This window comes from Trichosurus vulpecula, chromosome 3 (genome assembly GCF_011100635.1).
Source record: "Trichosurus vulpecula isolate mTriVul1 chromosome 3, mTriVul1.pri, whole genome shotgun sequence".
NCBI classification, from domain to species: Eukaryota; Metazoa; Chordata; class Mammalia; order Diprotodontia; family Phalangeridae; genus Trichosurus; species Trichosurus vulpecula.
The window spans coordinates 207,796,499-207,823,770 of record NC_050575.1 but is presented as its reverse complement, the minus strand read 5'-3'; the positions used below and the strand labels follow the sequence as shown (position 1 = coordinate 207,823,770).

The window sequence follows — 27,272 nt, the reverse complement described above, 5'->3', positions numbered from 1 at the left end:
AGATTTTCTCCCAATTTTCTGCTTCCCTAATTTTTGTTGCATTGGCTTTTTTTGTACAAAAACACTTTAATTTCACATAATCAAAATTATTCATTTTGCATTTTGTAATGCTCTCTATCTCTTGTTGGGTCATGAATTCTTTTCTTTTCCATAAATCTGATAAGTAAACTATTCCCTGCTCTCCCAAATTACTTATAGTATCAGCCTTTACTCCTAAATCATGAACCCATTTTGACTTTATTTTGGTATATGATGTAAGATATTGTTCTATGCCCAGCTTCTGCCCTACCATTTTCTAATTTTCCCAACAGTTTTTGTGAAATAGTAAATTCTTAGCCCAGAAGCTGGCCTCTTTGGGTTTATCAAAGAGTAAATTGCTATAGTTGTTGACTTCTCCATCTTGTGTTCCTATCCTATTCCACTGATCCACAGCTCTGTTTCTTAGCCAGTACCAGGTAGTTTTGATGACTGCTGCTCTATAGTACAGTTTAATATCTGGTATGGCTAGGCCACCTTCTCTAGCATTTCTTTTCATCAATACTTTAGATATTCTAGACCTCTTGTTCTTCCAGATGAATTTTCTTATTATTTTGTCCAGTTCTGTAAAATAATTTTTTGGTAGTTCAATTGGTATGGCACTGAATAGATAGATTAATTTAGGTAAAATTGTCATTTTTATTATATTAGCTCAGCCTAACCATGAGCAACTGATATTTTACCATTTATTTAGATCTGACTTTAATTGCATGAAAAATGTTTCATAATTATGTTCATATAGGCCCAGGGTTTGTCTTGGAAGATAGACTCCCAAATATTTTATAGTGTCTACAGTAACTTTGAATGGAATTTCTCTTTCTATCTCTTGCTGTTGGGCTTTGTTAGTAATGTATAGGAATGCTGAGGATTTACGTGGGTTTATTTTATATCCTGCAACTTTGCTAAAGTTGTTTATTATTTCAAGTAGTTTTTTACTTGATTCTCTAGGATTCTCTAAATAAATCATCATATCATCTGCAAAAAGTGATAATTTAGTTTCTTCTTTTCCTATTCTAATTCCTTCGATTTCTTTTTCTTCTCTTATTGCTACAGCTAACATTTCTAGTACCAAATTGAATACTGGGGTGATAGGGGACATCTTTATTTCACCCTTGATCTTATTGGGAATGCATCTAGCTTATCCCCATTACAAATGATGCTTGTTGATGGTTTTAGGTAGATGCTATTTATAATTTTAAGGAAGGTTCCATTTATTCCTATGCTTTCTAGTGTTTTTAATAGGAATGGGTATTGTATTTTGTCAAAGGCTTTTTTCTGCATCTATTGAGATGATCATATGGTTTCTGCTAGTTTTGTTGTTGATATGGTCAATTATGCTAATAATTATATTGAACCAGCCTTGCATTCCTGGAATAAATCCTAACTGGTCACAGTGTATTATTCTGGTGATAAGTTGCTGCAATCTTTTTGCTAATATTTTATTTAAAATTTTTGCATCAATATTCATTAGGGAAATTGGTCTATAATTTTCTTTCTCTGTTTTGACTCTACCTGGCTGGGTATTAGTACCATATTTGTGTCATAAAAAGAATTTGGTAGGACTCCTTCTTCAACTATTTTCCCACATAGTCTACAAAGTATAGGAATTAGTTGTTCTTTAAATGTTTGATAGAATTCACATGTAAAACCTTCTGGCCCTGGAGATTTTTTCCTAGGGAGTTCGTTGATGGCATGCTCAATTTCTTTTTCTGATATGGGGTTATTAAGAAATTTCACTTCCTTCTCTGTTAACCTAGGCAATTTATGTTTTTGTAGACAGACATCCATATCTCTAAGGCTGTCAAATTCATGGGCATACAATTGGGTAAAATAATTCCTAATTATTGTTTTGATTTCCTCTTCATTAGAGGTGAACTCACCTTTTTCATTTTTGATACTGGTAATTTGATTTTCTTCTTTCTTTTTTTTAATGAAATTGACCAAAGGTTTATCAATTTTATTGGTTTTTTCATAAAACCAGCTCTTTGTTTTATTTATTAATTCAACAGTTTTCTTGGTTTCAATTTTATTAATCTCTCCTTTGATTTTCAGTATTTCTAATTTGGTATTTAATTGGGGGTTTTCAATTTGCTCTTTTTCTAGCTTTTTCAGCTGTATGCCCAGATCATTGATCTCCTTTTTCCCTATTTTATTCATGTAAGCATTTAGGGATATAAAACTTCCCCTAAGAACTGCTTTTGCTGCATCCCATAAGTTTTGGTATGTTGTTTCATTATTGTCATTCTCTTGAATGAAGTTATTAATTGTTTCTCTGATTTGTTCTTTGGCCCACTCATTCTTTAGAATCAGATTATTTAGTTTCCAATTAAGATTTAGCTTATTTTTCCATGGTTCTTTGTTACAAATAATTCTTATTGCATCATGATCTGAAAAGTGTGCTTTGACTACTTCTGCCTTTCTGCACTGGATTGTGAGGTTTTTATGCCCTAGTACATGGTCAATTTTTGAGTATGTGCCATGTACTGCTGAGAAGAAAGTATATTCCTTTTTATCCCCATTCAGTTTTCTCCAGAGGGCTATCATATCTGCCTTTTCTAAAATTCTGTTTACCTCCTTAACTTCTTTCTTATTTGAGGTTAGATTTATCAAGTCCAGAAAGAGGGAGGTTGAGGTCTCCCAATATTATAGTTCTGCTGTCTATTTCTTCCTGTAACTCCCTTAACCTCTCCTCTAAGAATCTGTATGCCATACCACTTGGTGCGTATATGTTAAACAATGATATTGCTTCATTGTTTATGGTGCCTTTTACAGGATGTAATGTCCTCCCTTATCTCTTTTAATTAAATCTATCTTTACTTTTGCTTTGTCTGAGATTAGGATTGCTACACCTGCTTTTTTACTTTAGCTGAGGTGCAGTATATTTTACTCCAGCCTTTTATCTTTACCCTGTGTGTATCCCCATTTCAAATGTGTTTCTTGTAAACAGCATATTGTAGGATTATGGTTTTTAATCCATTCTGCTATCTGCTTCCGTTTTATGGGAGAGTTCATCCCATTCACGTTCACAGTTATGATTTCCATCTGTGTCTTTTTCTACATCCTATTTCCCCCTGTTTATGCTTTTATTTCTCACTTCTAAGACCCAGTCATGCTCAAGATAATAGGATCTGCTCTACGGTATTTCATATTGAAAGCTAATAGATGATAGCTTTTACTTTGAAAACTTTTCTGCATTCTGTTATTGTGGATGTTGGGGAAGAATGGCTACAGATCTGAAGCTTCCTCATGTCCTGGGGAGGTAGCTCACAAAAAGAAGCTGTGAACTACTTGGAGAATTCATATGGGCTGAAAACTCGGCTGATTTTGGGTCTGGTATTAAATCCAATTGAATTCTAGCTGGTATCTGGTCTGGATTCTACTAGTGAGACAGCCACCACTGGGAATGACTATGAGGGATCTGAGCAAGCCTTGGCATACTTCACTCAAAGAGGGAAAATGCATCTGCATTGACTGAGGAGATTCTTTTGTGAACCCAAATTCTCAAAAAATTACAAAGCAGAAAAATTATCTCCAAGATTCCTCAGAACCAATATCAATCTGGCTTTCTTCTTTATTGAGTAAGAACCAAAGGAATATATACTTTTGAGTTACCCCCAGGCTAGAGGCCAAATTGATACTAAATTAGATGGTGTGGAAAACAAAGCAATGAAAATTTCAGTTCAGTTCCATCTATCACTTACTCTTGGAAATGTAGCCTGGCAGAAAAAAAGTACTAATTTGAAATAAGAATTTAGGTAATACTTTTAATTTGGCTAATAAACACAGTTCCCATGATGAAAAATTTCCCTTGAAATCTTTATCACTACCTTCAATAGCATCTCCTAAATCTGTCAGACAACTTGCCACAAACACTAGCTCATTTTGATGCTGTGGGATTGTTCAAGAGAAATGGAGTACAATAAAAAGAAATGTGCTGAAATAGTATACAATCAAACTAGGAATAATACAACAATTTCCTCTTTGCAATTAACACTAATGCTGCTACTAGCTATGTATTTATCCCTGTATGGAAAGGACATGGCTTAATTGAGCCTCACAGCAGAGTAAACTGAATTTGGTAAATGTATTTGGAGGCCTGCAAATTCAAGTGGTAGCTACAATTAAACAGAAATGTTAAAATCTAACCTTCTGTTTGGCAGAGGGAAGACTATAGGTTCAACATTCCTGTGGAGCACAGGTAAGCCTGAAAATACCAATGGGTTAGAACAAAAGAAGATAGAATAAAAGAGCTCAGTCCCTCACTACACCCCAGATTCCTTGACTCTTCACTTCCCTTCAGTAATACAGTGAGTGGAAAAGGAATGAAGAAGTAGGTGTCAGGTCTTCCATTGGAAACTTTTCTTTATCTGAAGCTACAACATGGAAATTGGCATCACTCCCCCTCCTTCTCTATAATATAGCTGATGCCACTACTCAAAATATATTATGGGATAGGAAAATAAAGTACAATTACTTTTATCAACCTGACCACTCTTTGTCGGCTACCATTCTGACTGAAGGGGCAAGGCTAGCCTCATTAAAGGTAAAGTTATTATCTTCTGCTAGACCTTTTTGTGGTCTTCTTTAAGGCCCCCACTCTTCAACCACTTGTGCTTCCTCATAGTTGCCTAGGATCCTGTACCCTACTATGACATACCCTCTCTGGGTAGCACTACACACTACAAAACCCCCTTATTTCTACTATCCAATCAAAATTTATCTATCTTGTTTTCTTAAAGACAACTTCTCTTTAGGTGATCTGATAAATTAGTGCACAATAATGTGCCCATGGATGTTAATAGCTTTCATAGTAAAACCAAGTTGTAAACATCACTAATATTATTTAACAAATAAGGACGCTGGGAAGTTATAAACTTACGTGACTACTTAGTAAATCTCTGTAAGGGCCAGGTACCAATTACTGAGTTTCATCAATTACTTCTCTCCCTCCTCAATGCCCATATAATATACCCTACAAAAGGCAGCTCCTAGATTGCAGGCGTGGCTTCTACATACTAATTTCTAATGTAATGTTTAAAAAACAAACAAACAGGGAAGGATGCAGACAGGCAAACTAGATTCTTTCCTGCTGGTGTCATTTCTTCATCTATAAAATGAAATAGTAATAATACCTATTTTACTTGATTCACAGGGCTCATGTGAAGATCAGAGACTATGTGAAGCATTTCTTAAACTTTAAACTGCCATATAAATGCCAACTATTACATTTATGCATAATCACTTTCTGTCAAGTAAAAGATTTTGGATGATATTGGTTAACAAGATTTCAATTAATTCTTACTGTTTTACAGAAAACATTCTTTGAAAAGCTTTATGTGTATTCTTTACTAACAGAATTAGCCCGTGTTGAAATACATTTAATTACTGCTCAAAATCGTTGCATCTACAGAAAAACTGATACATTACAGAAAACTTATTCAAGAAAAATATTTAGTTTTACTTTTGTTCAAATCAAAATTTTAAAAGTAGAGTATTAAGCTATCTGGATATGTTTAGAAATTAATTTTAACTTTAAATTAATTTTACTAAGAAAATTTACTCAAATATTCAATTGAATCTGTAACAGCATGCGCTCAGAGTTGCCTCCATTGATGCAGACTGCAACCTATCCACACTTATCCATCCTACATCATTTTCTAGAACAGACTCCAAATATTTAGAATCTGTGGATAGGCTGGGCTTAAGTTCACTTTGGAACTAAATATGAAAAAACTGGGTTAGCTAAATAAATTGATAGGAAAGACAAAGAAATTATTAATTTAGGAATTCTTATCTTATTTAGCTTTTAGTACCTTTAATCATTTGATGGATGTGCTAATTACAAAAAATTTTTAGTTATTAGAGCACTTACAATATTTTCTACAACAGGCCAACTCTTATTCTCTATAAAGAATTAAAGTAAATACTTTAAAGTAATAAATATGCATTTTTCCAACAACACTCAATGATATAGATTTTCAACTATAGATTTTCAACTATTCTCTGTAATTAAGACCTTTCTAACCTAAGAGTAGATCTTAGAGAAGTTACAGAAATTTCCAGAATCTTTAAAAGATAAAAAAAAAGAAAGAAAGGAAAGCACATTAGGAAACCCTTAGTCTTTTGTTTTTTAAAATATATTTCAGAATATCCAATAATTAGAAGCTTAATAAATGCTTTTAAAAATAAAACTAATAACTGATTTTATGGGAGATATATAAAATTGAATCTCAGAGCAGCCTACAATTACTGGAATCACAACTTATGTTTAAGAATACATATGGAAAGAAAGTACAAGTAACCAAGACTTTGCTTATGTAGGGCTTTCCTAACTAACAAAAGCAGTCAACTGTTAGTAGGAGGATACCCTGTAGCTTTGTTGTTCTCTGATCCAAGTAGAACAGAAAGGAGAGCAGCTTGTAGGGGTTTGAATCTCCCTCAACCAGAGCCTTCTGGTTTGCTTTCCTGAACATATGGGGAGTGAAAAACAAAAAGTCAAAAAGCTAACACTTTGGATAGTGAAACTAAGAAGTATATGTGACTGTAATCACGGAGTCAAGGGAAAGGCTTCCTGGTACCCAATGCCTTCATACTTTCCAAGGTAATGTAGTCTAGTTCTTAACCTAGGGGCCATGAACTTACTTTAAAATAGTTTTGATAACAGTATTTCAACATAATTTGATTCCTTTGTAATCCTATGTATTTGATTTATGCATTTAAAAAATATAATTCTGAGAAAGAGCCTGTGGTCTGAAATTCACCAGATTGCCAAAGGGGGTTATGATAGGAAAAAAAGTTAAGAGGTCTTTTTCTTTTTCTGCTCATTGTGTGAGGTTTCATAATACCTAGCTCCTAAAGCACATTATCAGTCATCCTTTGGGGACAGACAGACCAGGTAGAATTGTTTACAATTACTTTTTAGGAAAGAAGCAAATAAAGTTGCCAATGCTTGCTTTCCTATTACCCACATGTTTCTGCTCCTCTCTGCTTACCTTTTTTGCTCCTGTTCTTTTTTATATTGTTAATAGGTTTCTAAAATAATTTAAAATTTTTGTTAAAAACTTTCTAGGGCAAAAGTTGGAAGGTTCTCTTTATATTTTGCAAATGACACTCAAATAAACAAGTACTACAAAACATCTGTCATATTGAGATATGCTTCATATTCTTCCTTTCCCTTCCTGAACCACAAATATGCCATCAATGTACTCCTACAGAGTGGGGATGATGAAAAGGCCCTATCACAAAGGTCTGATATTGGAAATGAAAGGGCAAGGCTATAAAGTAAATGTGTTATTTCTATATTTGACTAATATGAACAGACTGTGAGGACCAGATCAGATTTCACCATGGTTCTTAGGGTGAATAAAATGATTCATCTGGGATTAAATCTCAATCAAAATGACCAATGTTATTTCAGGAGGGTAGAGGAAGATACCATTAAAAATAATAAAAACAACAAAAAACTGGTTTTTACCTAGTGATTTTGGTAGCAGATTCTTGACAAATTCTGCATGATCTCCCACATGCAGTATGCTGTAGACACTGGTATTCATTAGTTCTTCCTGATTGTAACCCAAGTAGCTGGTCACATTTTCTGACACAAATACAATTCTCCCTTCACGATTCACAACAAAGAAAAATCCATCCAAGGCCTGCAAAGCCCAAAAAGGTTTGAGAAGTTAGGAAGAGAAAGGAGAGGGAAAAGAAAAACCACACAGTACGAACCACATACATTTCAATCAAAGTAGAAGAGATCAGAAATCCAATACATCAGAGTTGGGCGTGGTTTAAAAGGCTAGTAGGCTTCAGGTGTTTGGTGTGGAAGAAAAGGCTTTAACCGGGCCTGTGCAACGAAATTTCAAGTGGAAATTGTCAACCTATCCAGGAGTAAAATTTATATAGACAATTCTGGAGCAAACGATAAAAATTAAAATTTGGGACCTATCAGCCCCAAAGAATCTCACACAGTATTGAGAAACACTAAATCTCATTTAGGTTTTCTTAATATTTTATACTTTTACTTCTCTTAGAACTGAAAGACTGTTGAGTATCTTATACAGATTTTTTGAAATGCTAAGTGCATTGAATAACAGTTGATAACTCTTTAAACTTGTTATAAAATTGTTACGAAAAATGGTCTGAAAACCTTTTAAAAATATCACTGTTTTAAAAGTTTTAATCCTTGTTCAATTCAATTTCATTTTTTACTAGGAAGGAGGCATACATGAGAAGATTCCAAGTAATCAATTAAGTACTATCTATACTATAATCAGAATTTTTTAAAACAAGCAAACAAAAAAAGAAAATGCAGCATGATAGGCAGGTAGCAAATGCTCAAGAATTAGCTGACTAAAACTTGGATTTATTGTGTTGTGGACCAGGAAACAGTACTAGGGAGGAAAGATGTCTTTTCAAATAAAATTACAAGTAAGCTTCATACATGAAAGTGAAGCTGGGCAAACTTTCACTTAAAACACATTTGCTGTAAGTTGCATGTGTATGTGACATGAAGTAACAAAATTAACTTTTAAAATATTTCTAGTATAGACTTTTCACCAATATGAACTAGCTCCTATTACTCTGAATAAGTGATTTTTTTTACTTACATCAATTTATATTTTCAAGATTTTTTTAAGTTCTTCAATACTTTGCAGTATATATACTTTATATCCCCAAGTACATAAATTTAAAGGCAATTATTATGTGTTTATTATGTACCAGTCACATAGTTAATCATTGGGAATAAAAATATAAAGGTGATATATCTCCCAGTCTCAAGGAGATATTATACATTCTCTCCATGCTTCTTTTGTATCCCAACAGCAACTACTACTACATGATATTGATTCACTACAATAAAACACAATTTAATTTTTTCTGTCTTTCTCAAAAGTTTTGTAGAGGTATTCCAGTATTTGGTAGTTGGGATATGGGAAAAAACTGATTTTAAGACTCTTCTTCCAAGTCTAAGAATCTATGACTGTTAGAAACTGAGCCTGTGAAAAATAATGAAATGTTGAGCAAAACATAAATTGGGGGCTAAATACAGTCATGGATGAGTAAAATAATTAAAGCATAACTGACATATACACAGAATTCCATAAGTCTTACACTCAACATTTTATTTATTTATATCTCATACTGAGTAGAAATGCCAATTAATAACACACAAAATATATAAAGTTGAGAAAAAATGGTCAGGAGTCAATCTCCTCTGGATAAATAGTGTATACGTGTACACACACACACGCACACATGCAATAAAATTATGCCGAACTCAAAACTCCATGAATCATATCCTTAATTGAGACGTGCAAATGCTCTGAACCATGGTGTTTCCTGTCTTTATCTGTAGGCACATACTATGTTGTCTTCTTCACAATCTGCTAGTCATGACAAAGCAATCTAACACTATAAGGGCCCAGGTCTCTGTTTCTATGGAGAAGTCCCAAATACCTACAAAGGCTGGCTTGGTAGCTACAGAACAGGTTCACACACCAAAATATGAAAGTGAGAAAGTATGCAACAATGGATACTCTTTTATGTTTCCTTTCTCATCTTTGTGATGTCACTTTTGGTTAATTTTCCCCACCCCCAACTTTAATTTTAATGGTTCATTTCACAGTGTAATTTAACCCCTGCAACAATACAGCTTACACTATGGTAATCTGTACTGATTTATAAGTTTTAAGTGTTCTTAAGGAAGTCCCATGTAGATACGTTTAGTGCTGTCCCAACTAGGGGGCAATCTCTTATCTCTTTTGCTTATATATGGGAGAGGGCTGGACAATAAGATTGGCCTAAAATAAGTGGAAGCTTCAGGCGGTAATGGAGGCTTTGTGGGTAGAGACTGAGTATATATTTTTTAATTTTCCCCATTCAAAAACCTGGTTACAGTGCACTACACTGAGGATGCTAAATAAACAATGTCTGGTAGAAGATATTTTTGGATAAATTGCTGAGAATTATTTTGTTCACTTTTGGGTTTGTTTACTGATCACTTGGCAATGAATTGATTATTAGTAACAGCCTATATGTGAATGACAGCATCATTCCTAGAACTGTAGAACCTGAAAGAACTATGAAATGAGAACGATGAATGTTTCTCAAAAAGTCTTTATTGATGTCATAGTCAAACTTGCTATGAATTTGGACTAGGAAATATGGGAAATGGCAAAAATGAGAATGAATACACATTTGGTATGCCTTAGTAATAGTGCTGCCATCACATGTGGGTGGTGTATCTAGGGATACTCTGGGTAAAGATATAGTCTGAGGTTAATGGCTAAGATTTAAAAGGTAATGTGTATTAGCTAATTAACATATTATTTGGAATCATTAAAAACGGGTATGTGAAAAATTCCTTCTTTACATCTTTCTTAGAACAGGAGGAAAATATTGCAAAGAAAAGTACAACGTGAAGGAAGTTAATTATTTAAATAGAATGTTGCTTGTCATATTTTAATATTTCAACTGTCTAATGACCATTATAGACTCTTCTAATCCTGGACAACAAAAGAGTCCAAAAAACAATTAAAGTCACCACACATGTCAGCCAATGTTGCTCTAAAGATATTAAGGACTAAGGGATATATTATTTAGAGATTTTTGTCTCTATAGGAATACTTCTATTTTATGGAAGATCTCAATAAGCAACAAATTTCTAAAAAAACACATTGCTACTCTAATTTTTTTAAAAAAGGATTCTTATCTACTTCTCAGGGATAGTTTCATAGTATACTTTGGAGAAAATAAGCATTTGTATACAAGTAGTATCCATCTTAGAAAAATATATGATCTTTAAGAAAAGGAAATGTTTTTAAACTTCGTATTCCCAGTGCCTAGCAGAGTACCGTACATATGAGAGCTTAAAAAATGTTTGTTGAACAGAAATAAATGTAAATTACAGTGATCCAGAACATTAGTCATAGATATTAAGAAATTATGACTTTTTAGGAAAAGAAAAACTAATATAAAACTGAAATTATTCATTTAACAAGCACTTACAAAGAAACTCCTCTAAAAAAGGCATGATGATAGTTGCTAGGGAGAAAGGAGTAAAAATCAAACAACTAGTAAGAGGCTTACTTTCCATTAGGGAAAATAACATGTATTAAAAGAAAATACAATATAATTTCATGGAGGTATGCAACTGGGAGGAAATAATATAAAGAATGGACTTCCCTGGATATTATCTTAGTCAAATTCAAAGAAGTATGTCTTACAATCAGCAAGTCAGAATTAGGAAAATATGGAAGAATAAATACGAGTAAGGAATGATTGAAATGCAGCATTTATATAGGTATCAAGTAATATAAAAGGTATGAAATATTTAGGTATAATGGATGCCTAAATAGAGTCTCTGCCCACAATCTAATTGTGGAGATAAGATAAACAGAGGTATGAAGAAGTATGTTTTGTTGTTTACTGACATTTATAAAGGGCTTTACAGACATTAGGCAATTTAATCTGATTCATTTATACATGGGAGAGGATAGGATAATAATAAGATCAGCTTAAATGGAACCTTAATGCAGTAGTGAGAAAGACTCGGAAATAGTCAAGAGAAAAGTTATTGAAAAAAATTTCGATTTTCTAGGACAGTAATTTTAACAGCATTTTTAGAAAGACTTTCTGGAAGAGATCAAGCATTAGTTTCTACAAAAGATGTTTCCAAAACTGTGCTCTTCATCAAACTTATCTTTATTTTGTTTTATAATTTTTCCAAGTGTAACGTGTGAAAAAATTCTGAGGTTGGCAGCATAAGAATTAATGACTACCATCATCAGAGGGTATACTGACCTCCAAAAGAAGGGGTCCCAAAGATTCCTTTTCAATCACGCCTTGGCTACTCGATGAGATGTCTGATTTCTGGACGTCATCATCAGTTGCTGTTTTCTCTGTAATGAAAGAAAGTTTTTTGTGAAATAATTCTGAAATCACCTAGCACTAAATGGAAAAGTCACAGAAAATGTAGTTTCAACAAATTACAGATAACAGAACGATTATCTCAACAAACTACCTGGTTTACTCTTGCTAGTCAAGTGAGCATCTAGCACAGATGACTGAGAATTGTGTAAAGTACCACAAAGACTGAAGGTACATAATTTTACTAATAAATATAAGACCAAATGAACATATTAATATAATAATCAAAAGGCAATAGTCTTACTATGTTAAAGACACTGAAAACACAGTACCAATTATGATCTGTGCATAAGAAGTAGCTTCAAAGAAATCGAAGGCAGGCAGGGATAGGAACTGGACTTCTGAATCCATTGATATAGGAAAATTCCTTTACCAAAATAAGTCGAAACATTCTTTATAACTTACAGTCATAAAGAGTTGTGTCAAACTCAAATAGAATGAAGGACCACTAAATCATATATCAGGATCTCTGCAGGCTGTATATGAAAGCTTAGACTACAGAGATGACAGTGAGAACTGAAAGGAAGAAGCAAATCCAAAAAACATAGTGAAAAAGAATCAAAAGGATTGGTGACAGAGTCAAGGTTGCAGAGTAGCAGAAAGTAAAGCCCAGCTCCACAAACAGATATCTTCTATAGATATCTGGAAAATCTATCAGACCAAATCCTGATCAGGAAATCTAATGAAAAACAGTGAGACATTTTTCCAACCCAGGGCAGCACAACGAGAGACATGAACACCAGTGTCTTCTCAAGAGCATTTTGTCCAGAGCATTTCAGTGCCACAGACAAAAAGAAAATTGAGGCTGTGTACCACAGCAGGAACTACTGGGACAAAAAGATGTCCCTGAACTAGAGTATACATCAGGAATGAGGCCATATATAATACAGCTCTGTCACTCACTACTCAGTTGTGGATCACAGATCCAGGGTGGACTCAGGCAGTGACATGTGCCCAAGGAGGACAGAGAGGAGCTGTCCCAGGTCCTAGCTATCTACTGAGCAGGAAACAAGTTCAGAAGCAAACAAGAGTAATGTGGCTTTAACCCCAAGGGCAGAGCAAGGACTCAGGTCTAGCCTCCAGCCTCAGGCTGAGACCTACAGTAATGAGGGCAGGAATCCTAAACCAAAGGGGAGCCTGCAATTCTGTAGCTCTGGATTTCATTTGCCAGTCTTCCAGGAGGGCTCATAGTGGTTGCATCCAGAAACAGACTGCTGGAACTAAAAACGAGGGACAAACTGACAGAGGTCTTATTCAGGCTGAAAGCTGGATCAAGAGCTTGCAGAGCTCAGAGGAGAAGGAGGAGGGCAACGATCAAAGCTTGCCACAGGTCACATCACTTTGGAAGCAATGAAAACTTGGAAGATCCCAAGCCTGAGCTGTCCCTGAGATCCTACAATAACATAACATTCACCACCCAAAGAAAGAAGGATGCAAGAGGACAAAAGATCAGGTTAGACATTCCCCACACCTCAAGAGATGTGCAGAATGTGGACCTACCATAAAAAAGATATGAAAAGATATGAAAAGTGAATTAATCACTTGGAACAAGAAGTACAAAATCTTACCCAAGAAAATAGTCTTCTGAAATTTAGAATTTACCTAACAGAAGTTAATGATGCAAAAAAAACACAACAACAAGAAATAGTCAAAGTCAACTGACTGAAAAAAGATACAGGAAAATATGAGGTATTTCATAGCAAAAACACTTTAAGAATCATAGAAATACCTAATGGCATGTCCTCCCCCCAAAATGTTTAGATATCATATTTGAAGAAATAAAGGAAAACTGCCCAAATCTTAGAACCAGAGGGCAAAATGGAAATTGATAAAAATCCACTGCTCCACTATAAAAAATGATGAGCAGAATGATTTAAAAAACCTGAGAAGACTTATAAGAATTGATGGGAAGTAAAATCAGAGCAATATTGCAAGGATGATCAACCATGAACGACTTAGCTACTATGATCAGGACAATGATCCAAGACAATTCCAAAGACTCAGGATAAAAAAATGATACCTAGCTCAAAAGAAAAGTGATGAACTTTGAATGAAAATTGAAGCATTCTTTTTAAAATGTTCATTTTTCTTGTGGTTTTTTTGGTCTGGGTTTTCTTTTGAAACATGGCTAATATGGAAAGGGTTTGCATGATTCACATGTATAATTCATATGAAATTGCTTGCCTTCTCAAGGAGCAGGGAGAGGAAAGAGGAATCATAAGAAATTGGAATTCAAAATACACACACACACACACACACACACACACAGAGTTAGGTACATTTTACCCAACAGGGAAATAAGAGAGAAAGGGGGGAATAACAGGGAGAGCAGACTAAAGGAGGGATAAGTAAGTATCAATACAAAAAGGGGGAGAGAAACAAAGAAAAAGTAAAGTTATAAGATGAAGGGAAATACTCAATTAACAATCATAACTACAAATATGAATGGGGTGAACTCATCCATAAAACAGAAAAGAACAGAAAACCGGATGAGGAAGCAGATTTCAGCAATATATTATTTACAAGAAACACATATAAAGCAGAGAGATAAACAGAGTCAAAAACAAAGAATTGGAGGAAAATGCTTTAAGTGAAGAAAAAAGGGCAGGGGTGGCGATCATGATCTCAGATAGCAAAAAGAGACCTAATTAAAAGAGAGAAACTGTGAAACTACAAATAATAAAAGGTATTACAGAAAATGAATTAACACCAATAGTAAATACATATCCACCAAATGATACAACATCCAACCCTTAAAGGAAAAGGTACATTAATTACAGATAGTACGTTAATTACAGATAGTAAAACTACAGTATTGGGGAACCTTAATTTATCCTCTCTCAGATTTAGATAAATCTAACCAAAATAAAAGCAAACAAAAATAAATAAATATAGTGAAGAGTCTGAGTAGAATTTTAGAATACACACACACACACACACCACAGCTGTGCGTGGAACCTTCACATTAGACATAAAAACCTAACTAATACAGTAAAGCAGTAACATTAGATATATATAAACATAATGCATATATACATACATGTTTCTAATTTATATATATTAAGTGTATATTATATCTATTATTCACCAACCATAATGTAACAGAATTATATTTAATAAGGAGCTTTTAAAGCAAAGATTAAGAATTAATTGAAAACTAAATAAATTAATCCTAAAGAATGGATGATTCAAAGAAAAAACATTGTCCGCTGGGTTTTCTAGAGAAATATACTGGAGTGGTTTGCCATTTCCTTCTACAGTATGCCCTCATTTTACAGATAAGAACCTGAGGTAAATAGGGGTTAAGTGACTTTCCTGGGGTCACAAAGCTAGTAAGTATCTGAGGTAGCGCACACTCTCCCCCTTTCTCTTCCCCCCTCCCCCTTGTTTCCTCTCTCGTGTGTGTGTGTGTGTGTGTGTGTGTGTGTGTGTGTGTGCATGTGAGAGAGAGAGAGAGAGAGAGAGAGAGAGAAATTTTATGGGCTGCTTCTTGGCACATTTGCTGTCACCTCATATTTTTAGTTCCGCAGTTTTCACCCTTCAAAAAGGGTTTCACTCTCTCCAAAACCTGAATCTGCATTTTAAGCATGATGCCACCAGGTGGCATAGCATGTCATAGCCACATGATTTGAACATTAAACATTTATCCTTAGGTGTGTTTAACTGATGTAGGAAAAAATTACTCTTGGTTCTTTAAAAAATGATCCTGAAAATAACTATTTAAAAAGTTGAAATGGAACAACATAAAGCAAAAGCAAAATTAAGCAAAGCAAAGCTGAGAGCTCTCAGCCCAACACTTTAAAGACAAGAATATCTAAATTACAATTTGGTCAGTCGGTTAACAATTAAACGCTTCTTATATACCTGGTACTATGCTGTCCTGTGCATACAAAGAAAGGCAAAAACACTATGGCTGACTTCATGAAGCCCTAACAGAAAAGACAACATGGGAATATAAAGGTAAGAAGGTAACTGAGTCAATCATCCTACTCCATTTAAATTAACTGCTTTAACCAGATAAAGAGCACCTCTAATGAGGCAATCAAAGGCATTAGACTAAGTTTTAGTAACCTGGTTAATCAATTTTGAAAATGGAAAGTCAATAGAGGAAGTGAAGTATCAATCATCCCAGTGAGTATTTAGTAATACAGGGAGCCAGGAAATAATCCATGCATTTATGTGTCTAGAATCTTAAAACATAAAGAAGTTTCAGTCACATGCTGGAGTGAGAATTGCTGTGGGGAGGCAAGCAAGATTAAAGATTTTTGGATCCCTTGCCCTGCTTTGACTGACAAGAGGATGTACATGTTAACTTTGGAGTGTCTCAGTGTCTCAGGAAGAGCCACAATTAGTAGCAATATCTGAATTGGGAGAAGCAGCAGCTTCAGAACTCTACAAGGAACCAAAGGGGAACTTCCCGAAGTACCCAGGAAGGGAAAAGGGGTACTCCCAGAAAAGGGACTTAGAGCAATTCTGAGTTACTCTCTTCCACATGATGTGCTTTAAGCTTAAACCTAATTTATCCTAGACTCTGTATATACTTGTGGGAAAGTGTACCTATACTTTAGGAGGCTATTTTGTACCAACTGTCCTTAGCTTATCACCTGAGTGAATACCCATTTCTAGGGAGCTAATTAAGTCTGGTTGGCTAATTAATGTTAACTGATAATTACAGGGAAGCACACAGGAGAGAGCTTGTGAGCTACTGTACTAGAAAACCATGCCACCTAGAACCTTACAGCCTCTTAGTTCCCCCACAGAGGAAGTTATTCCGCAGGGAAGTATTCAAAGCAGTAGTAAAAGAATAAGGTATAATAAAGCTGTGACTATCTTAACATTTTTAACCCGTTTTCTGGTTTCCATTTAACATCATTCCCAGTCCTCTTTTCCTCCCTGGTCCTCTTCTCTTGGCAAAGATAGTGGAATCATTTGCCATTTTCTTTTCCAGCTCACTTTACAGATGAATAAACTGAGGTAAATGGGGTTAAGTGACTTGTCCAGATCACACAGCTAGTAAATGTCTGAAGCCACATTTCAACTCAGGCCTTCCTCACTCCAGTCCTGGTTCTCTATACACTGTGCTACCTAGTTTCCCTGGATGAATATTTACAAGATTACAAATTGTCCAGATTAACAGAAGAGGAAATAGAATACTTAAATATCCTTATCTTATAGATTAAACAAGCACCAAATGATTTCCCTAAGGAAAAAAGCCCCATGACTAGACAGATTTACAAGTGAATTTTACCAAACACTTTAGGAACAACTTCATCCCAATACTATATAAACTATTTGAAAAAGCAGGTAAATAAGGAATCCTAAAAATTCTTTTTATTACACAAACATGGTGCTGACACCAAACCAGGGAGAATAACAGCAAAGTAAACTAAAGGGCAATTTCCTTAAAGAATATGAATGCAAAAATTTCAAATAAAATACAAGCAAGGAGATTACAGCAATATATCACAAATATCATACACTACGACCAGGTGGTATCAGGAATGCAAAACTGGTTCAAATATTAGGAAAACTATCAACATAACTGACCATTATCAATAAAAACACAAAAATACCCAAATATCATATGTCCATATCAATAGATATAGAAACCTCTCGCCTGAGAGGTTTCTATAACAATAGCATCACTCTTCTTCCTTTGGGCTAGGCACATTGCTAGCTAATAGGTGCACAAAGACAAAAGTGAAAGCTTCCTTGGCTGCATCTATATCTTTATTTTTATATCTGTCTATATTTATATCTATCTATACAAATACAAAGTATACTTATGGAGGAGGGCAAGCACTAGAAGCTGGACAGCGGAGAACTGAAAAGACTTAGTAGGAAAGATAGTACTTCAATAGAGCCTTGTATAAAAGTAGGGATTCTTCAAGAAGGATATGGGAAGGACTGCATTCCAGGCATGGGAGATATCCAGTGAAAATTATGAAAAAAGGAAATGGGATGCCATGTATTTAAAATGATAGAAGGCCAATTTGGCAACATTCACTGCAAATTTGGTTTAACATTAGAAGACATAAGGCAGATTAAACTGTAATAAGATGGGAAAAGTAGATTAAGTACATGTGGAGAGATTTAAATTGCAAACATAGAAGTTTACATATGATCCTAGTGGTCATAGTTAACCACTACAGTTTACTGAGTAAGAGAGTGAGATATGCAATCAATGCTTTAGGAAAATCACTTTGGCAGTTATTTGCAAAATCAATTTGAGAGGAAAGACTTGCGGCATAGAGACCAATAATTGATATATGTTTGTTGTTTGAGTTCTCTGGTAGAAATGTGCCTTGGTGTCTTTGTGCCAAAGGTATTGATTGGACTGCATTGGGAGGACAATACTATCTCTCTTGACGGAACTTTTTCCTATGAGAAAGTATGAAAAGTACTAAAAATTAAGCATCTTAGAGAGTGTATGCAATGTAGGTTGTATTTAAGATTAATTAGCTTAAAACTGCACTAAGACTTCTGGGAAAACTTTAATATAAGGGAGTAATCAATCAGTAGTTAGTGGCATTAATTGAAGAAATTTTCCAGGGTGGAGAGGGGGAGAAAGTTACAGAAGAGTGTTAAAGAGTAAGCACTGGAAATCTAAGTTTAAATTCAAGTTTAGACACCTGACAGCTACATTATCATGACCAAGGCACTTACATTTATGGAAACTCAGTTCCTTCATTCTGTCAAATGAGGGCAAACTACCTACGACCTAGAATTTTTGTAAAGACAAGTGCTTTCTTAATTTTAAGGTGATATACAAATGTAAGTATCTTTCATCTAAATTTTATGATGGGACCTGGAACCACCATTCCTGCCCTTCCTGTGTCATTAGAACTATTGCTGATGAATTAAAGTAACAACATTTTTTAAAAAGTCCAATTCAGTAAAAATTAAACTTTCAAAATGAATAACCAACCATTTCACAGTTTATGTCTATGTGTTATTCCCAAGTAAATTAACTTGTTATTAAGAGGAAATAATGGGCATAAGTGGATTGTTTCATTATTTTATCTAGAAGTGATTTTTAACACATTTTGAGTCACGAATCTTTTTGTCAGTTGGGTGAAGCCTTTAGATCCTTTCTCAGAATGTTATTATAAAAGAAAATCATAAATGAGGAAACATTAAATTTCAGTTAAAAGTTAATGAAAATAAAAATGTATTTTTTCCCCCTACAGGATTATTGACATCTTGAACTCCATTCATGGATCCCAAGTTAAGAACCCAGCCAGAGACAAATAAAAACAAAATCTTGGCAATGTAGAAAATGACAACTCGAAAAAAAAATGAAAATTAAAAAACAAGTTCTGAGCATTTTTTCCTCTCATTGCTAAATCTTGTTATCTTCACAGATGGTATGACAGATTGATTAACTGATTGAATTGTCCATTCATTCATTTGCTTATTTATTGGCTTCAACTAAAGTGGAATTCCTGATCACCACTCTTTCTTCAATACCTTACCTCTCTCTAGTCATTGTTTTGTTGTGTTTATTTTTGGTTTTAGTGGTACAATTCTTGTAATGATTGGACTAATTTAAAGTAAACTGTGATTAAACTGAAATAGGCCAAGATGTTCTTAATGTGAAGTTTTCCTAAGGCATTCAAGCACATGAACTTATAGGTTTTAGGTCCACATTAATCTATAATAAAATGGGTCCTCCAAAGAAAAGGTGATATAGTAGAGAATATGACTTCCCAAATATAAGCATCAATTGCAAATTACTCAATTTTCATACAAATCTCTTTGTAATGTAAGCCTCTATTTTAATATGATAGATAAAAATTTACTAGGTGATCTCTATAGTGTTTTTGAATCCTACTACATATGGATAAATGTAGGGAAGAGCTCTAATATTTTATTAAAGAAAAAAAGGACATTAATATAAATCACCAAAAGACATATATAGTGTTCCTTCTGGCACATGTTATAGCCTTATTTGCTGCTTCTTGATGTACTTCATGTACGTTTGTGTGTATGTGTGTTTTGAAATAAAAGTATTGTATTGACTTTTCAAACATATAAAAAAAAATAAAAAAACAATAGATGCAGAAAAAACTTTTTTTTTTTTTTACAAAATACAACACCAATTCCTATTAAAAACACCAGAAACCATAGGAATCAGTGGAGCTTTTCTTAAAATGTAAGTAGCATCTATCTAACACCAAGAGCAAGCATTGTCTGTGATGAAAATAAATCTGAAGCTTTCCCAAAAAGATACAGGGTGAAGCAAGGATGTCCATTATCACCACTACTATTCAATGTTGAACTAGAAATGTTAGCTAGAGTAATAAAACAAAAAAACATTTTTGAAATAAAAATACACAATAGGGGAAACAAAACTATCACGCCTTGTAAATGATATTAAGGTATAGAGAATCAGCTACAAAAATAACTGAAACAATTAGCAACTTTAGCTAAGTTGCAGAACATAAAATACACTACATAAATCATCACAATTTTTATATACTATCAACAAAAACTGGCAGTAAGAGATAGAGAAATTCTATTTAATATAACTGCAGATGATAGGAAATACTTGGGAATCTACCTACCAGGACAAATCCAGGGACTATATGAACACAATTATAAAACATTTTTAACAGAAATAAAAACACCAAAATAAGTGGAGAAATATTAATTGCTCATGGGTAGACCAAGCCAATATAAGAAAAATGACAATTCTACCTAAGTTAATTTCTTTATTCAGGCCCATACTGATCAAACTACCAAAAAATTAATTTGTAGGGCTAGAAAAAAAACTAACAAAATTCATCTGAAAGAACAAATGGTCAAAAACATAAAGGAATCAATGAAAAAAAATATGAAGGAAGGCACACAAGCAGTACCAGATTTCAATCTAGTACTAGCTGAGAAATAGAGTGGTAGATTAACGGAATATGTTAGGTATACAATATATAGCAGCAAATGACAATAGTAATCTACTGTTTGATAAACCCAAAGCTTTTGTGGTAAATACTCATCCTCTGACAAAAAAAATGTTGGAAAAACAGGAAAGGAGTTTGAAAGAAACTAGGGGCATAGACAAACATCTCACGCCATATACCAAGATAAGGTCAAAATGGACAAATAATTTAGACACAAGGGGTGAATCATCAGTAAAATAGGGGAGCATGGAAAGATTTACCTGTAAGATCTATGGGTAAGGAAAGAATTTATGACCAAACAAGATATAGAGGGGATTCCTAGAAGTAAAATGGATAGTTTTGATTACATGAAATGAAAAAGGGTTTGCACAACAAAAAATTTTACAGCCAAAATCAGAAGGAAAACAAACTGAGAGGAAAATTTACTGCAAGTTTCTCTGACAAGGGCTTAATTTTGCAAATATACGGAGAACTAAGACAAATTTATAAATAAATAAGAGCCATTCCCCAGTTGATAAATGGTCAAAGGATATGAACAGGTAGTTTTCAGAAGAAATCAAAGCTATCAATAGTTACATGAAAAAATGCTCTAAATCACTATTGATTGGAGAAATGCAAACTAAAATAACCCTGAAGTACCACTTCACACCTATCAGATTGGCTAATATGACAAATGAGGAAAATAACAATTACTGGAGATGTGGAAAATTGGGACACTAATGCACTGTTGGTGAAGCTTTAAATTAATCCAAACATTCCGGCAAACAATTTGGAACTATGCCCAAAGGACTATGAAATGGTGCATACTCTTTGACTGAGCAATACCACTACTAGGTCTGTATCCAAAAGAGATCCAAGAAAAAGGGAAAGGACCTACTGGTACAAAAAGTTTAAGGTAGCTCTTTTTGTGGCAGCAAAAAATTGGAAATTGAGAGGATACCCATCAATTAGGGAATGGCTACACAAAACTATTATGCTTTAAGAAATGATGAGCAGGATCCTTTAAAAAAAAAAACTTGTGAAGGTTTAGATGAACTGATGTAAAGTGGAGTAGAACCACGAGAACACTATACAAATTTGCATATATAAGGATAATCAACTGTGAAAAACTTAGCTACTCTGCTCAAGACAGTGATCCAAGACAATTTCAAAGGACCAATGATGAAATAAACCATTGATCTCCAGAGAGAGAAGTGATGAACTCTGCATGCAGAACGAAGTGTGTTTTTAAAAATTTCTTTAGTCTTGGCGGGTTTTTTTTGGGGGGGTGGGTAGGGAAGTCTGTGTTTTCTTTTGTAACATGGCTAATATGGAAATGTGTTTTATATAACATCACATGTGTGAATATCATATTGCTTGCTTTCTTAAAGGTTAAGGGAGAGAATTTGAAATTCGAAATCTTAAAACATGAATGTTAGGGTTTTTTTTTTTTACATTTGATTGGGAAATATTTAATGAAATAAATAAAAAAAAACATATTTCCCCACTTACCCCCAAATAAAACAATAAATATTCTGGACCAGGATTAACGTAAGTCACTCTAGGAGATTCCAGTTTGGGGGTTAAAATGTAAACAGGCAGTTATTTATTGTACAAAATGCAATAAAAACAACTTTACAGATATCAAGAGGTTAAAAGAATATGATTTCTAAAGTTAAAAAGGCTATCACAATGAAATGTTAGTCCATGTCACCTCCCAGTAACCAACACGTTGGCCATACTAGGTCAGGAAAGGCATTCCCTGAAGGGTAAAAGCACTTCTGCAAAGCCTCTGATATCCCTTTAGCCTACGTATTTTATGCTTCAGGTAGCCCAATGGCCTTTCTGCTCCTAAAAAGACCGGCCCAGACTATATCAAAGAAGTGTCACTCCTACCACAAAACTGGGATAAACAAAATAGATATAAATAAAAGATATCAATAAATTTTATTTTTTAAAAAACTCAGTGAAAATTTGATGATATGCCTTTGTAATTATAACTTTGTATTTTTACATCAAGTCAATTCCAATTCTGCAGATTTCTTTCAGAGGTTAAGTAGATCAAGCTTTTGTTTCCCAACAAATGATACAAAGGAACACCATTTCTTGAACTATTCAAAATATTTTTTTTCATGCTCTCAATTTCTCCTTTCTTATTTACTTTGTTTCATTTTAAGGAAAACAGCATAAACATGGGATCTACATTTTTAAAAGTTTGCATAAGCTCTTGACAACTACATTATAGCACTCTGATATATATGATGAATGTTAAATGCTTTGTAGTTTCCTTATAAAGTTAATGCAACCATCTAGTTTCTTTTAATCATTCCTGTGACAAAAATGTTCCAGAGATATATTCTAAAACTTTCCTAATCTGTAAAATTAGTTGCATTGCATAACATCATCACTGTCAGAATAATTAAGTCATCACACATCAAAAGCAATATTGAATAAATTGCACTTTAACAAATAAATCATATTTTTAGAATAAAACGTTCTTACAAGTCTTCACTGTAAGATACCAGAGAATTTTCTTTATAATTATAAAGAGATCCCTATCTATATTAAATAATTCTAGAATAAAAAGATTATTTTATAGCATACCAGTAAAAAACAAAGCAATATTTGCCCTCAAATTAACTAAACTGTACATAAATATCTTTTGATCCAATGAATATCACTTTTGCATCACAGCGATCAAAGAAAAAAGGAAAAGGACCCATATGCACAAAAATTATGAGACCTGGAATATAAGTGTGACCATCCATAGGGGAACGGTGGAACAAATTATAGTATATTAATATAATTGAATATATTGAACCATAAGACACAATGAAAGGGATAGTTTCAAAGAAATCTAGGCATAAACTAATGGAGAGGGAAGTGATTAGAACCAGGAAATCAATTTATACAGTAACAAAAGCAATGTAAAGAAAACTAGCTTTGAAAGATTTAACAATTTTTATCAATGTAATGACCCTCCACAGTACCAAAAGACCAGTGATGAGTCATGCTACTCATCTCCTGACAGACAAAACTGAAGTATGACCAATGTGGAAATTTATTTTACTTGATTATGTGTAATGGTTTTACTTTTCTTTTCAACTGGGAAAAAAGGGGAGGAGGGGGTTGTAGTGGGGAGGAGAAAGACTATGGATAAGTTTCCAAAAAATGAAAATGCAAACAGAATGAATCACAGACAAGCAAAAGACAGCTTTCCAAGTTACATACTGATTTTATTATATACTTAATAAGTAGAACAAGCACTAAATAATAAAGATTCACAGTTTTACATATAATCTACTGTTCTACAATGTATGTGGAAATGCTTATTTTATTTAGGTTATAAGTTCAAAAATTTTTAAAAAGTATTTTGAATATAGCAATAGTTTTACCTTGTTCCATCCTTTTCATTTGCTGAATCTGATCGACAGTTTTCTTTAATATCTTGCATTTGTCTGGTTTTACGCTCAGGCTATCAATGTCACCAATGTTCGCAGACAGTAACTCAGCCAGCTCTTCTAAATATTTATTTTCTTGTTCCCTGCGCCTCTTTTCGGTGCTGTTGACATAGAAAATCTAATTATTATAATTTCACTCCTACCTTCTCTTGTTCCACAGTGTGGCATGTAATAAGCAAATCTGTATGTAGAGACCCTTAATTTTTTATAGAACTCAAAGACAGATTCGGAAACCAGAGTCAACCTACTTAAAAGTCAGGAACTGCAACAGGAACTATAAGGCCAAAACCAATTAAAATAAAATACAACTTTATTTTCATTGAGCAAGTGATATGTTCCAAAAATTATGTACATAGATCAAATTAAAAGGGACCTAACAGGCAATCATTTGATTGTGTAGAGTACTTTTATAACGTCAATGTAACCCCTTATTCGGTCTGTTTTATGTTTGGATTTTCAACATATTTGGTTTTATTAAGGCAAAGGAAACCTAAACAAGAGGCTAGGGGTGCAGCAGACAGTGCAGTACAGAGCATAAAGTCAGAATGATCTGAGTTCAAATGTGGCCTTAGAAACTTCATAGCTATGTGAAAGTCACTCAATTGCTGTTTGCCTCAATTTCCTCAACTGTAAACGGGAATATTAACAACACCTACTCTACAGGATTGTTGTGAGGATCAAATGAAATAATATTTGCAGAGCAAAAAAAAAAAAATTTTACCAGTTCCTGGTAAATAGTAGGTGTTATAAAGGCTTATTTCCTCTCCCCTCCTCTGTAACAAATAAAAAAAATTAGAAATTTTATTAACACCTACTATTCATCAGAAACCTTTATATATATGGCATTAGTAGGTCCTTATCACAAAGAATAAAATGCACAAAGGCCTCACCTTACTGCTCTCCTCCATAAAACTAGATTTAAACAGCAGAAGTCAGTAACTTATAAGTTTTTTTCCAAAACCAAAATTACAGCCTTTTGCCCAAAGATTCTCGGAAAAATAATACATAAAATTTTACTGACAGTAGTATAGTAGAGTGGAAAGAGCACAGGATTTCGAGTTAAAGGAACTAGGTTCAAATCATGTCATTTACTACCCATGTGACTTTGGCCAGACACAACTTTACTTAGCAATTTTTTTCCTTATCCTGAAAATGAGAGGGTTGGATTAAACAATCTCCAATGAGAACGTAACAGGTTAAGTTAATTGTCCAAGTTCATACAGCCAGTAAGCACCCAAGGAAGGATTTGACCTCAAGCAAATTCACAAGCAAACTCAGGTTTACAGACTACACATCCAAGGCTCTAGGCACTATTTCTTTCTGCTGTTTTAATATTCCAGTCCACAATGACATCTCCACTTGTTGGTGCCCACTATTATCTGTTCTGCTCCCTGGCTTTCACCCTAAGTTGGAAAATTTTTCATGTGTTCTCTTGTCTCCCTAATTAAAATGTAAACCGTTTGAAAATGGGAACCATATATTACAAGTATATTTTATCTCCTATGACAGTTAGTGTGTGCTGTTCAAATAGGCACTCAAAAACTTAGTGAACTGGACTGAAAATAAGAAACAAGTATATATAGGAAAAGATAACAAAATAAAATGAGGTTCATATTACAGGTGGGTTGGTTCAGCCCTTAGTTTCCTGCTAGGACAGCAGGAAGAGTAAGAAATGGGAATATGGCAACGAGAGATGAGACAGCCAACATCACCAGCAAAAATACTCCATACATTTTGCGTTTACTTTCCTATGCCCACTTTGCTTATCCGGCAGGACTGGTCAGCTGAAGCCAGAGGAGACTTAAATGCTCAACAAAGGAGTTTATAGTTGATCTTAGAGATAACAGAAAGCCACTGGAGTTTAAGTAAGAGAGTGATCTGGTTAATTAGTACCCATTTATTGGGAAAAGGAAGGACAGATTAGAGTGAGAAGGGACTTGTGGCAAAGAAACTAATTAGAAAGCTATGTAGAGAGTCAAGAGATGATGTGGTATTGACTTAGGTAGTATGAGAGAAGGAAAGAGAAAGGGAAGGAGAATGACAATATTGGAAAGGTTGCAAATAACTGGATTATGTGGGCTAAGGAAATCTGAGGAGTTTGGAATCACACCATGTTTGTGAACCTAAATAATTAGAAGGATGGTGGTGCCCTACAGAGAAATGGGGAAGTTCATAAGAAGTGAGAAAGATAATGGATTCTGTTTTTGATATACTGATGTAGAGATGTTTTCACAGGATGCAAGTGTGTGTGCGTGCGTGTGTGTGCGCGCATGCGCGCACACATGGACACGCACACACGCATCATCTGCAGAGATAATAATTAAACCCACAGATTGGGGCTGATAAGCTACTGAAAGTGTAAAAAGAGAAGAAAGTCAAGACTGGAAACCAGATTACAAAGAAATAAGAAGTGAATGAGAAAGAAGAAAGAAGTGGAGAAAGAGTATAGCCAGCTTTTTCTAGTTGGGTTGATAAAGGGAAGAGAGAGAGAGAACTATAGTTACGGAGAAAGTAGGGTGGTGAAGAGTTTTTTAAAGATGGAAGGGACTTATTTGTTGGAAAATATGAAAGGAGCTGATAAAGAAAGGGAGCGATTGGAGTTTAAAGAGAACAGAACTTTCGGAATTTTCATGCTGGATTCCTACTAGCCTAAATGGTGACTGTCTTCTTTGTCTGGCTCACTATTTCAGGCTGACGCCAGCCATGCTTTATTTCACTCTTATTTCCTGGTCATCTAACCAACCAACCTGAAGCCTATGGCCCTACTCACCATTCATGTATGAGCCAACATGGCCCTCGATGGCCACCATTGACTTACATGTGTTATCTCCCTCAATTACAATATAGGCTCCTTTAGAGCAGAGGCTACCATTGCTTTTGTATCCATATCTACATCACTTGGAACAACATCCAAACTTAATAAATGCTTATTCATTCGTTCATGGAGAAAATCGAAGAGGATGGGATG

The 27,272-nt window shown here is 34.3% G+C and overlaps 1 protein-coding gene across 6 annotated transcripts in view; it reads right to left on the bottom strand.

The window, feature by feature from the left end:
- Positions 1 to 27,272, bottom strand: part of NCOA1 (nuclear receptor coactivator 1) — a 228,768-nt gene that overhangs the window by 86,341 nt on the left and 115,155 nt on the right. For all 6 annotated transcript variants that reach the window (XM_036748133.1, XM_036748131.1, XM_036748134.1 and 3 more), the window contains 3 exons: positions 24,239 to 24,405; positions 11,839 to 11,936; positions 7,511 to 7,688 (listed from right to left, as the gene is read on the bottom strand). In XM_036748133.1, coding sequence (XP_036604028.1) covers positions 7,511 to 7,688; positions 11,839 to 11,936; positions 24,239 to 24,405 — 443 coding nt within the window. The remainder of the gene's footprint in view (positions 1 to 7,510; positions 7,689 to 11,838; positions 11,937 to 24,238; positions 24,406 to 27,272) is intronic.